The sequence below is a fragment of the Pempheris klunzingeri genome, chromosome 7 (assembly GCF_042242105.1).
Source record: "Pempheris klunzingeri isolate RE-2024b chromosome 7, fPemKlu1.hap1, whole genome shotgun sequence".
NCBI lineage: Eukaryota > Metazoa > Chordata > Actinopteri > Acropomatiformes > Pempheridae > Pempheris > Pempheris klunzingeri.
In genome coordinates, this window is record NC_092018.1 from 8,510,352 (window position 1) to 8,524,646 (window position 14,295).

Below are 14,295 nucleotides of genomic sequence, written 5' to 3' on the forward strand. Positions count from 1 at the left end.
GTTATTAAAATGTGGCCTTGCCAGCTTAGTGTCACAGGATAAACAGTTTAGCCCTGGAACTATGACCCTACTCATCCCCACTGCTTTTAACCCACAGGGTTCATCCACATGTTATATGCACCATTTGAACATTTTGTTATGCTACAAAGAATCATTTCTAATCTCAGTGGTCAGCCACTACAGGGCAGTTTTTCCTCATATTGCATCCTGCACAGTGGCAATCAATCAATTTTATCTATGTAACACCTGTATGCAAATCAAATGCAATTCAGTGAAAATGAAAAAAGTATGTTAAAAATGGTATTGGAGCCTAATGCACACCAGGACAAGTAAAAAAGCAAAAAGACAACAATAAAAAATGGGTAGTTAAGATAAATGGCAGCATGGTGGTTGCCTCACAGCAAGAAGGTCCAGGGTTCGAATCCCGGTTTGAACTCGGGGTCTTTCTGTGTGGAGTTTGCATGTTCTCCCCATGCTAGTGTGGGTTCTCTGTTCTCTTCCTCCCACAGGAATTGTTGACTCTAAATTGCCCGTAGGTGTGAGTGTGAGAGTGAGTGTCTGTCTCTGTCTCTGTATGTGGCCCTGTGATTGGCTGGCGACCAGTCCAGGGTGTACCCCGCCTCTTGCCCAAAGTCAGCTGGGATAGGCTCCAGCTCCCCCGCGACCCTGACGGATAAGCGGTATAGAAAATGGATGGATGGATAGTTAAGACAAATAATAAAAGGTAATACAAGCAATAGAAATTAAAATAAAATGCATAAAATACTACACAAAACAAATAAATTGTATTAAAAAAGGGAAATGTTAAAATAAATGAGAAAAAATACATAATGATGGTTTGCGGTAAATTGCAATAAAACTTAATAGAATGGAAAAAATGACGTTGATGATGATAAATAAAATAAGTTTGAATAAAGCACTGCATAAAGGTCTGATTAAAATCGATTGGTTTTTAGTTTGAATTCAAAAATATCAATATTTTCAGCTCCTCAATGTAGCCTCACCAGCTTAGTGTCACAGGGTAAACTATGACTCTCCTCATGTCCACTGCGTTTAACTCATATGCACTATTTGAACATTTCATTGTATTACAGCGAGTCGCTGCTAATCTCAGTAGTCGTATCTACAGAGTACTAAACGATCAAAAGCACACGCACACAAGGACAAAGGCAAAGGCAGAGCAGTTTTTCCTCATATTGCACCTTTTATATGCAGTGTGTTTCACAAATTGCATAAAAGAAATAAAACATTACCCAAAGTAACCACAAAAAATGAATAAAGGTTAATAAACAGATAGCAGTAAAGTAAAGGCAGACAAATAAATATTTTGTGTTCCTGGGTTGTTAGGTTGATGGGTTGTTGAGATAATAAAAGGCAAATAATTAAAGATAATATAAGTGATAGAAATAAAAATATATTTTTTCTAAAATATTACACAAGAAAACTATAGTATTATAGTAAAACAGTAAAATTTTAGCAAAATAAAATAGAATGAAATAAATAATCATGGTGATAATAGATGCGTATGATTAGTATGAATAATAGAAGCCATACATTCATAAAATACTCAGACTAAATAGATGAGTTTTTAGTTTACATTTAGAAATATCAATATTTTCAACTCCTCTCCAGATACTTGTGAAGGCTGTTCCAGCAGCATCACTAAGTGTTTTTGTTCTGCTCTGTAGAACATCTAAAGGAGTAGAACCAGAGGGTCTGAGTGGTCTTTCTGGTGCAAGGCCATGTAGTGCCTTAAAAACTAGTGGAATCATTTTAAAATCAATACAAAAACTAACCAGTAACCAAAGTAAAGATTGTGGTGGTGATGTGTTAGTCTTCATCAAATGTTGTGTACCTCAGGCTGTGCTGGGAGGGTCGTGTGCTCAAACATTGCATGAGCTGAGCCACAGCCGAGTTGTTGCAATTAATGGTTCACTTCCTGAAGCGGGTGTTTTGAATGAAGTTCATTACAGGCAGCAGTGAACACAGAGGTTTTAAATGTAGGTTTTAACATGGGCAGATTTGGACAGTGCTTCAGATAATCTTGGAGGTGATTTCAAGTATGTGTGCCATGGTAGTAAAATGATGCTTCCGCATGAAATATTGTATAATTTGGTCCGAGCTGCAAGTCTTTTGTTGACAAATAGCAGAGGTGTGAGTTCCCCAAACTTGGGCCTGGAGGAAGCAATGAAGTGATGGTGGTCATTTTTATAAGCTTTTAACCAAAACCTTATAGCTATACACCAAGAAATGAACTGTAAATGAATATAAGCTGATTTGATTAACTGTATACAATGCTACTGTCATTTGATAAACAATTTCTGTATGATTTAAATATACTTTTGTCATCAATATTAAACACATGTATTCTTTTGTTTTAAATGTGAACAGAACCACTCATGAAAAGTGAAACGCATTAGTTGACTGCATGAGAGTCTGAAAAATAGCATCCATTTTCGGTTCCTTGTCTCAACAGCAGTAGCAAAATAATGTTTTTGACTTTTCCACAGTCAAAATTTAGTGATATTGCCAAAAGCATTTTGTTGTTTTCTTCTTCAAACGTTAACCAGCTGTGACGCTTTTGCCATTTCTCATTAAATGTGGTCGTGACCCTTTTCTCCACGCTTCCTTCACCCCCTCCTCATGGTAATTGACAGCTTCAGTTGTTGTTTCTCTGCTTCTTCTTCTTATCCTCTGCTGCTGTTTTTTTTTTTTCCTGAGGCTGTTTGCATCAAGAATACAGCACCGCATTCTACAGTGTTCTCTAGCTTTTCTCTTTTATGTAACCACACTGCCATACTGTGCTGTTTGAAGAGTACAGTACTGCATGTGCGGTGTGGGGTAAGTCCATGGCACCATGTAAAAGTTTCTTCATACTGGAACCAGATCAGAGGATCTCCTACCTGTATGTGCATATGAGTGAGTGGTAGAGAGTTATAGTATGAACCCACCGCCTGTTAATTTCAACACAACAAACGAAGTAACACGCAATAGCTTGCCAGCTCTTGGAGAGCCTGACAGCACTATATTTAGCCTAAAACATTACGGAAATTGTAATATTATCAGTGTATTTACGTGTGCATGCATTACACACGCATACATACAAGTACGCATATACATGCAGAGAGTGCCGAATCAGCGGTGCATTTCCTCTAAATTTTCTTGGAAAAGGAGGATTGGAAAATATTTTGGGGCACTTAAAGAGTAGGCATCCCTATGATGGTAAACAGAATTTGCACTGACTCTGCAAACTGTGAGTATACTTCTCCGGATCTCTAGAGGCTACATAATTAATAGGAGCTAAGGCAGGCATACATTATTGATATACTGTACATACAGTATCCATCCCTATCTCTCATGTAATGTTCCTATCCATTTCCTGTACGATATTCTCTGATTTCCATCCATATTTGCTCATTTTCACTGAGTATGTCAGCAATTGCTCAATTTTCACAACAGGACCCTTTTGCAAAAAGCCAGACTTTTTCAATTCAGGAACAAAGGTGTCGAACGCTAAATCACACGCTCAGTCCTCAGAAAAGGGCCACTTCATATTAGCACAAGTTTAAATCCTTTCTACTAGATCATTATTCAGATGAGCAGCTTTGCAACATAATTGCTTATCACCTGTCCACCACTGCAATACATTTCTTTCCTTTTGTACAAATGTGCACGCATTGAGTTTCTGACACAGTCATCAGTAAGCGTGTTTTGTGCTCTTCACTCTTACGGTGAATTAATGTAATTTGGAGGATTAATGTTAATTCTAACATTAACTTTTATGTGACTGAAATATCTAATGTTTGATATATTGCATAAAAACAGAACATTTTTTGTAGATACAGAGCAAAACAAATTTTGTCCCATAATCATCTTTGAGGAAATGACCAAAGCAGGCTCTGTTTTGATGAGAACCTGTTACTCTTTGACCCCATTATTTACACCACTAACTTTGAAATGGCAATTAATGATTAAGACGAGTGATCAGTGATGAACATGAACAATATGATGATGTTCTGAGATACATGAAGCATCACCTAAGTTGATACAGGTGTTTGTGCTCTGCATGTACGTGTGATTTTGAGCCCCAAATTAGGAATGCAGTATTTTGTGTGAAGAGTTTTGATTGAAACTTAATTGAAAGTGATGCATGATATTAGTGCTAAAATGATCAAATACGATCAAATGGTTTGGAGCCAGTTATTCCTCTCTAAATGACTTCTCTCTCTCTATCTCAATCTCTATCTCCCTCAACAACATTTAAAGGGTCTCTAAACATTCGAGACGAGAGGTCATCTGACAGGCTCTGCTGCTCAGAAGAACGGAGCAGGAGCGAAAGGTCAAGGATTTCTGCCAGCCAGACAGCAAGTGGGTGCTGCTCTTCTCTGACCTGTTTTTTTTCTGCTGATGTTAAGTGGAAAGTCTATGTGACTAGACAGTGGAAAGAAGAGAATAGAGTTGCCAAAGAGGAGAAAGAGGAGCAAAAAGGTGAAAATTGAAGAGCATGGGAGGTGCACAAAAAAGGACAAAGGAGAGGGAAATGAAGTACAAAGGCGAGACGGGGGTTAGGGGTTGTCAGAAACTCATGTGTATGCTCTCTATGGCTCACATCTCTGCCAGTCAGTTTATACTGAAATTGGCTGAAATCCATTTTTAGTCATTATTATTTCTCTAAAAGCAAGTAACTCAGTTGAAAAAGAGCCTAGTGTGGATTGGGACTCAGACGGCTTAGGCCAGGCATTTGTTGATAATACTGAAAACTAGATATTGATCAGAATGCCTCAGAGATTCTTCCCTGTGGAGGCTTTCCAGGATTTCCTCCTACTGGGAAGAGACCTCGGGGCAGACTCAGAACAAGCTGGTATTACCTATCCTAGCTGGGAACCGCTCAGGTTCAAGTGTCAGATTTAATCACATTACACCTATCTTTATGAAAAACACAGACCAGTGCTTTGTCTTTATTGTTCCATATGGACCTTCCATGTGTCCCTATTATGATATTGTGGCACATGTGTTTCTGTTTGCACAAACTACCATGCATGAGTACCCACAGAGATCTGTGCATGCACTCTCATATACTATTTCTCTCTGTTAAATGGCGTGGTCAGAGGATCATAAGATAAGCCCACTGACTGCTTTTAGCACTGCCTGTATCTAATTGGCCTCCTTTAGAGGCTCAGTTTGCGAATGATGAAGTGTCAGCAAGCTCTTATCCTTTAGATATGTGGAGCTGCAGCTGGGCTGACAGAAACTAATGGATGGACTCTGCCATGGGGACTGCTGTTGCTGTCCACTAACATATATACAAATACACCACACACACATCTACACGATGTCCAAATGAGAGCATGCGCTACTAAACTACACGCACCCTGGCACATAGTTTGTTTACCAATGTCTAACAATCCCATATAGGCAAACAAACACCCTAAGGGTGCCTCCTCATGTCCACACACATTTAAGAATCCAAGAGAGGGTTTATGCACACACATAAGCAAATGTATACAGCACAGGCTGCTTTAAATAGGAGCATTTACAGAACATATTCCATGCTTGAGAGAATATTGATTATAAATACACATGTACAAACAGCAGCAGCTTCTTCATCTGAAGCCCTTCGGCTTAGCTTCAAGCCTGGACTCTGATTATCCTAACACATGCTCCACACTGAGGATTTCTCCCACAATACACTTTCCGAGCGGACTAGCGCACGGGCCTGAAGTTTTGGCACAAGCCAGAGGCTGAGGATAATATTCTAACATCAACAGTAACTCCCTCTCTTCCTTTTTTCGCTCTTTTTATCTCTCTGTTTCCCTTTCTGTCTATCGCTCTTTTTTTTGCACACATTTAGCCACACACAGCTGGTGGCGTACTGCTCACCACTGTCCTGGTGTAATTCATGAGCCTATCCATCTAAAAGCAATAAGTAAGTGAGGCGATTGTATTAGCTAAGACAAACAGTGGTAATGATAGATGTAGCTCTCACAAAACATTAGTCAGCTAACCATCTCACCCACACAAATCTTTAAATGCCTCTCCTCTGATGTAATTCACCCTAAAACCTTACCAATAAACCAGTGAGCAATTGCGTAATAAATCAAGACATAGAGTGGCACGTTACAGACATGATCCATCTGCTTATTCTGAGATATATTGTATGGCCTTCTCTTTGAGCTTAATCTAATCAGGGGTTTCTTTTAATTTTCTCGATTGTTGTTGAGCATTTTAATGCTCCTCTGGTATTTGACGGTGAAGAAGTGCACATTATCAAATATTTCTAACATCAGCATCTTTGTCTTCTTCATCTAGAGTACTTTATGTTATTTTACACATTTATTTTTCAGGAACATATGCTCTGACTCACATCAATATGATGTACTGTAAAATGCAACTAGTGGCAGTTGTAAAGCATCAGTAGTGCCCTGCTACCGCTTTGTAGATACATAGACAGGTGAAGGTTTTTGTGAACAAGACCCAATTAGGTAAGAACAGGACTATCAGTGGGCTTGGGGAATAACTGTGTTTGTTTCTGTCTGTGCTTAACGTGTGTGTGTGTGTGTGTGTGTGTTTGTTAGTGGCCAATTAATGTGTACATCTTCTGTCAGTGTCAGTATCTTGTTGGCAATTAAGACAACATGACTGAAAGTGAAGTTGTGTCAGATGACACGAAACAGTGAGCATGGAGATGATGTTATTAAAGAACTATGACACAGCAATAAGAACATTGTTGCTGAGGACGCAGACACTTAACTGCCGAAAAGCATACAAACTGATCATTTTGGTTTGCAGACACACGGAGAGGAAATGGAAAATGGGAAAAAAAAAATCCTATTAGATGTTGTCCCTGAAGCAAAAAGCTGACATGTTATGTTATTTATACTTAGGTCGTGAACATATTTACTCATGCTGAGATGCTGTGAAAATGCATTGCAAGAGTTGGCAGGAGATGAAACCAAGACAGTTGGGCTTTTTGTTAGAGAGTTCATTTTAAGGCAATTGATCTTACTCTTGGCTACATATTTTGCTCAACGACAGGCCCTGTAAATGATGCAATAAGCCATGTGACGTTTCCTCTCTGAGATCTCTCTCTCTCTCTCTCTCTCTCACGCTGTTTCTCTGTCTCTTGCTCTCTGTCTCCCAGTGCAGTCAACAAGGTGCCAGATGCAGTAATGTCCAAATTAAATCTTGTGTTGTCTCTAACACACACAAGGTCCACTCTGTTACGTCTGATGAAAGACTTGTAAATCTGAGAGATAAAGACATTAATTTTGGATGCGTAGACCCAAATTCCATTCTTGGATCCCTAACAAGCCTAATTGAATCAAGAGTTTGCGCTATACATATTCATAATCTACCACTGTGATGTAGTGGAAGTGGAGGACGTATTGAGATATTTTAGTCAAAGTAGCAACACCAGACTAAAAATACCACATTACAAAGTAAAAGTCCTGCATTCATAATTTTACTTATGTAGAAGTATAAGTTTTGTCATCTAAACTTCATTCATACTAATGTACAAATGTGGCCATCATCGAATAAACTCTTGAAATAAAAGCAAAAAACTGACAGATGTGACACTGTGATCATGGTTTTGTAAAAAAAAAAAAAATAAATAAAAGGTAATTAATGTTGTTTTATTGTAAGTATGTTCTTTTGCTGTGGCTCAAAGAAAAGTTTGATTCCTCTAATGAAACACACTCGACTGCTGTTCCAGGTTTGTGGACAGAGACGATTTGTCAGTCGAGTTGTTTGTGGGACCCTTTGATTATTATGTGCCGTTGTTCCATTCTACTTCATTTTGTGAAGTTATATTTTGTGAGTAATGATGTTACAGTACAAGCAATATTTTTGTCATTTGCTGAAATGATAGATGTTTTTTTGGAAATATCTTATAAAACAATTTGGTTAGCACAACCCGCCAGCCGCTCTGAGTGTTGATGGTAGATGACAAGTGCCTTCAGAGGCAGCTCATCTATTGTATAATGAGCCCAAAAACTCAGTTTTATGGTGGTGAATAAAGGACTGTCTCTCAAAATATAAAGACTATGTCACTTTGCCGTGCGTGTTGATGGAGATTTTGAAAATTATTGTTTCATCATTTTAGGACTTTTTAGGACTAAATATTTGTTGTTTTGTAAAAATATTGAATGATTTAATTAAATTTTTGGTATAGGCAAAATCATCGAAGATGTATGTGTGAGCAGTTGTGTGTGTGTGTGTGCATGTGAGTGTTTTAGGAGTGTCGTAATAATAGCTAGTTACTGTAACTCCACCATAAATGTAGTGGAGTGAAAAATAATATTTCCCTCTGCACTGAACTGTGGTAGCGGAAAGTGTCCTAAAATGGAATCACTAAAGTACAAGTTCCTCAAAAATGTCTCATAAATGTTTTTAGCTGCTTTCGACCACAGCTGGGACCAGACAGCCAGATTAGTATCACCTAAATGTAATTTCTAGGAACGGGGATGAAAAACTGACAGGGGTTTGTTTTGCTCAGAGTAGCCTTTGTTTTTAGACACTGTGTCACACAGTCTGCGTTTGTGTCACACAGCTGATGTTTGGTACTCCACCTCAGCCATTGTGTGTTTGCCACGTATCTCATCCCATCGAAGTTTTAGCTGAATGGCACTTTTTAGAGAGAACTTGAGTGATCCGCTGGGGAAAGGTGTGAATAAACTATGAGCAGTGACAAATGTGTGCCTCTTGTTGAAGAAGGTGCAGAAGAGTTCTTTAAAAATTACAAATTCAGAGGGGAAGTGTTTCTCTGGCTGTAATACTGATAGCAGTGGCCACTGGAGCATGGCTCTTCATCTCTCTTATGTTGTTGGATTGTTTTTGAAAGTGGCAGTTTTTGTAAGTTTACACTTATCTTTTTTCTGTTTGCCTTTGTCCTTGAGCGTGAGCGTGAGTGTGAGTGTGAGAGTGAGAGAGTGAGTGAGTAAGATGATCTGTGCACATACTTTACTTTATCCATCAATGTGGACTATACTGCAAAACTGAAATGACGCATCTGTTTCTAAATGAGTCAAACTAACCTTTGTGCTTAAAAAAAAAAGGCCATATCTGAAAACACCCAAACCCTCATTTCTCCACGTCAGAAAGAGTTTTCTGGTGCTCTTCCCCACCTGCTTCTCTCTTAGGCTCGGATGGAGAGAGAGAGCCTCCGGCGTGTGGCGGGCTGTGGGCTGTGAGAGCCTTGGAAAAAAAAAAACTCTGAAGACCCTGAAGTAGGAGGGAGCGAAGCAGAAACATGTGTTGTGCTGAATGTTCAGTCATATCTGTTTCTCTCTGACTTTCTCCTCATCTTTGCGTCTACTCCTCATCCTATTGTCCTTTAAACTTTTTTATTGCATAGTTCTTCCTATAGTATTTACTTCTGTGTAGCTTGCTGATCATCCCCTCGCTTACTTCTTCAACTCAATATGTGTTTCCTTATTGTTATTACACACACACACAGTGTACACAAATAAACACAACATCACTACCAACCACACTTTCTGTATTTTACACGGTTAGCTTCATGGTTGGTTGGTTGGTTCACGGTTTGGAAAGTCTTTCCAAAACCATGAAATACTCTTTTTTAGACTGATAGAGCATATATTTAATTCACTGAACAAATGATAATGGTGTAACCAAACTGAACAGTCATTCTAAAACTTATTCCCAGCCTATATGTATCAACGTGTGTATGCATGTGTCCTTTGTGTGTTTTTAATGCAACAATAATTTGTTTAAAAGTGCTGATGTTCTGTATTGCATCGCATATTTTTAGCCCCTGCTCATTGTAAAAATATCTCCAAAGCAGTCCTTCTTTCTTTGAGTGCTGCCTAAATATGAACGTCTATTTTCAGATTTCCTTTTGAAACCCTTCACTATGACAGGCTTGAGTTAGTCTGCTGGGCTCAAAGTAGTTTTAATTAAAGCTGATTTTGAAATAAACATTTGAAATCCATATTCATGTACTTTAAACGTTCTTGCTGTTCATATTAACTCTGTAGCAACTCCTTGTATACAGTACATGGAGAGACTCTTTGCCCTCCGGTTCCCTGAATTTCTTAAGTGACTGGTTCGTGGCATGTTTTTTATCTGATATATTATATCAAAAAAGAGTCGTTAATATTAATAAGTAGATTTTCCTCTTTGCTTTGATTTGCTTTGCTTTATGCAGCTTCTGTGGTATCACTATTTAAAGAACTAGCATATACAGGAAATGAAAGCCATAATGCCAGTAGAGAACACGTTTTCAAGTGGCAGCAGTTGTTTGATATTGATGGGACGGATCCATTTCAAAGGAGCACAGTAAGAAGATTACAGTCATGTAGCCAATTAAATGTCATTTTACTTTTCTCTAAATGATTAATGTCTTGCGTGTTGTCAGAGGAGGAGGTTTATGCCATTTAAAATGTATTAAAAAATGTGCTGAAATGAATACTTTGCATTTACACTCGGCTGGTCTTTAATCTACTGCTCATACTTACTAAAATGTGCCTATAGGATCAATATCTACCTACAGTATAAAAGCTGAATCTGAGGGCAGTGGAACAAATGTAATAAACAATGTAATCCCACTGTTATTGGCACCATTTTATATAATCCTCCTCGTCTGTCCTCTTGAAGGAGGAGATGCTCCTGTGTCATCACACTGAATACCTGCCTGCATCACACGTAAGAATCCCAGAGTGACTGATATTAATTCAGTCGTACAGCCCAATCCTTTGATAATATGGCATAGTTGAAAGGAGGTCAGCTGCTTTGTAATCCCATATATCAGGACCAAAAAGGAAATGATTTTAATGGTTTTACACACAGTGAGACTCACAACTGAAAAATATACTCTACCCTGCTCAGCGGCTCACACCACATTCTCTGTGGGCTCCCCTGAGCCTGTCATAAGCCCAGTATTTGACCTACAGGTCACAGGTATGAGATTAATTTTCCCAGAAGCATTTTGAGTGTATTGATGCCACACTGACACATCACAGAGCCAAAGTGATCAGATGGATAAAGGAAACCCGTGACATGGAGAGAGACTGTGGTTTCTATGACGTCCATCCTCCTGCTCTAGTTTCTGAAGGTACTATTTCAAACTTTTAATGACTTGTTATGTTTTTTTTTTGGCTCTATCAAAGCTTTGATGTATTACACATTATGATTTTAGGTATTTTAAGTTAATGTTTTTGTAACTAAAATCAGTTTGCCAAGGAAGTTATGTCTGTCATTACGCTGGTTTAAGTACCTGTTAGGGTCACAGCTAACAATTGTTTTCATGATGAATCAAACTTCTCGATGTTTCATTGATTAATCATTGAGTCAGAAAATAGTTAAATATGAACTGTTATTAAACTGTGTATGGCAGAGAATCCCTACACATGAGAAACTGAAATGAGAGCTTACAAATGTCCTTATATCTGCTAATAAATAATTATTTCTATACAGTTTATGAATGCTTACTCCTAAATGATCATGACTGCCACCATGGATTCATTATTAGAAAACAAATGAAACAAGTTATTTGTCTTTTCGGTATCATGCATGCACCCAGCTGAGCATCAGACCATTTCACCACCACATGTCTGTATGCCACAGGTGTCATCTCGACATTGTCATGCAGCAACTCGCTTCCCGGTCTGTCCATTCTCGGCCGACCCGCCCCGCCACTCTGTCTGACCCACTGATGCCTTGGGTTTGATGTGTTGCCATGACAACGGGCCGACTAGCCACCCATCTTGTGCGGCACGTGGGCCTCATTGGGGCCTCTTCCTGAAAGTTGTTTTTCCTCTTACACTGTCTGGCCATGTTTATCTTTGTATCTACTGTAAGTGGATTTGTGTCTGGGATTTGCTTGATAGACGAGAGCAGTTACAGTACAGTGAGGAGGGTTCCTGAAGCTCCTTCTGTTATGTGGTCTATTTCTCTGAGAGAGACCTCTACATTTTGTGTACTTATGAGGGTACGTACTAAATTTATCTCAGATTTATTTGATGTTCATAATGTGAAGAGATGTCTTCTGAAAATGGAGCTATATAATAATCCAGTACAGAAAAAATGATGCCCTCCCTTGATTTCTCTCTCTCTCTCTCTCTCTCTCTTGTTGTTTCTGTCTTTCTCACACACACAGGGGACAGTCTGGGTGTCAGAAATAGAGAGATGGGATGGGGGGAGCACTGGAGTAAGGGGAGAGAGACGGGGGGGAGAGAACATATATCATAAATGTAATACCAGCCTCCATTTTAGAAAAAATTGCCCATCTCTTTTTGCTTTCGACTTTGAGATGGATTTGAGGGATAGGCAGCGGGGTTTTTTTTTTCGATACCTATCTGCTGTAAAACCTGAAACACACCATGCACTGATTATCTGATCACCCCCCATCATCATCTATATGGCCTCTCCGAGCACATAAGTCAATAAGACAAGTTGCTCACTGCTTTGTTTGATCAACAACACAGTAAATAATTCATTCCTCATGATCTATATGAAGATGTATGAGGCAACAGTGCAAGTGCAACAGATTTTTCACAACAAGCCCAGGTCTCTTCCTGGCGCTCATTACTTTTTATTCTCTAAAACAAAACAAACAAAAATAAACAAGATCATATTTCTTAATGACAAACTTTGATCGCTTTTATTGTTTCAGTGCTACAAAGCTCGTGATGTTGGACGTGTCTCATGGTGAAATGCATGGAATCAGCACATGACACGTCTTGCATGGCAATACAACGATGGCTGCCGTCGCACATAGGCAATATACTGTAGCTACAACACTGAATAAACATGAGCTTGTACATTAAGAGCAAAAGTTCCTGTCTTGTCTCATTTCACCAGCGGTCAGTGATCCGGGATTTTCTTTTTACACGGTCCTCGAACACACACCGAAAAGAGACTGTCCCTGAATGAAAGTCAGTGTTACTCTCTGCTGTTGTTGTTACAGTCAGTGAACATGTCCTGCTGTCCCTTTTTTTTTATTATATAACTCCACGTTCAAGTAAACATATATGTCCCCACTGTGTGTTGTTAGGGTCTGTGGAATTTGCATCTTAAAATCTTCTTGAAAGCACTTTGGAAGTCTTTGTTGAAGTAGGCATATATGATGGGGTTGAGGAGAGAGTTGGAGTAGCCCAGCCAGTTAATGACTGCGCCCAGCCAGTCGGGCATGTAGCAGCTCTCTGCACAGAAAGGCAGCACCAGTGCGACGATGAAAAAGGGCAGCCAGCAGAAGATGAAAGTTCCCATGATGATTCCCAGTGTTTTCACTGTTTTACGCTCCCTGGCCAGCGCGATCTTTCTCTTCGCCCCCGAGTTCTTTTCATTCATGTTTTCATAGCCATGCGAGGAGGACTGGGGGGTGTTGGGCAGAGGCAGGTGCGTCTTTGAGTTGCTGATAACTTCTATGATCTCAAGTGACTCACCTTCCTCTCCGTGCTTCACCGCGCCGTTTACGTACGGAGAGCCGGGTTTGGACTCCTCGCCGCGCTTCCAGCCTTTGCCCAAGGCCTCCCCATTGTTTTTTTTGTGGAAGACGGACGGGGACACACTAAAGCACTTGTCTGACACTTTTGCTGTCTCGGTTTTCTTCACCGTCTTTCGAATCCGAAAGCGAGCAGCTTTGAATATTCGCCCGTACAGGACTAACATGAGGATGAGAGGGATGTAAAAAGCCCCAAATGTGGAGTAGATGGTGTAGCCCGGGTCCTGGCTGATGATGCAGGCGTCGGGGTTTGCCCTGTCTTCAGCGCTTCTCCAGCCTAACATAGGCGGAATAGAGATGGAGAAACCAATTAGCCAAGTCACGCTAATCAAGATCGCAGCTCGCCTTGGTGTCCGTTTATTTACATAGTCAATGGGGTCTGTTATGGCCCAGTACCTGTCCAAGGCAATTGCGCACAGATGCAGGATGGATGATGTGCAACACAGTACATCCAAAGAGATGAATATATCACAGATCTCCTGCCCCAGTGTCCACTTGTTCAAAACCTGGTAGAGGGCCGCCATTGGCAGGACCAAGACCGATACCATGAGGTCTGTCACGGCCAGGGATCCAATTAGATAGTTAGCCACATTCTGGAGAGATCTCTCCAGGGCGATGGCTGCCACGACGCACGCATTGCCAAATATTGAGCAGAGGATGAGGGCCCCCAGGAGCAGAGAGGTGATGATCTGGTAACTGAGCTTCATGTCTGGCAGAGACCCAGACCCCGTGCCATTTTCACCCTCGTCCCAGTCGGCATCCATGTCCACCCTGTCAGGGTAACCGCTGGTCGCGTTGCTGTCGTTGCCGCTTGTTGTTATAAAATCCAT

At 40.1% G+C, this 14,295-nt stretch overlaps 1 protein-coding gene across 1 annotated transcript; it reads right to left on the reverse strand.

Annotated features, from left to right (window-relative positions):
* Positions 1–12,978: 12,978 nt before the first annotated feature.
* htr1aa (5-hydroxytryptamine (serotonin) receptor 1A a) lies at positions 12,979–14,295 on the reverse strand. The gene has a single exon (XM_070834093.1). The coding sequence runs from the start codon at positions 14,293–14,295 to the stop codon at positions 13,012–13,014; it is 1,284 nt and encodes a 427-aa protein (XP_070690194.1). The 3' UTR covers positions 12,979–13,011.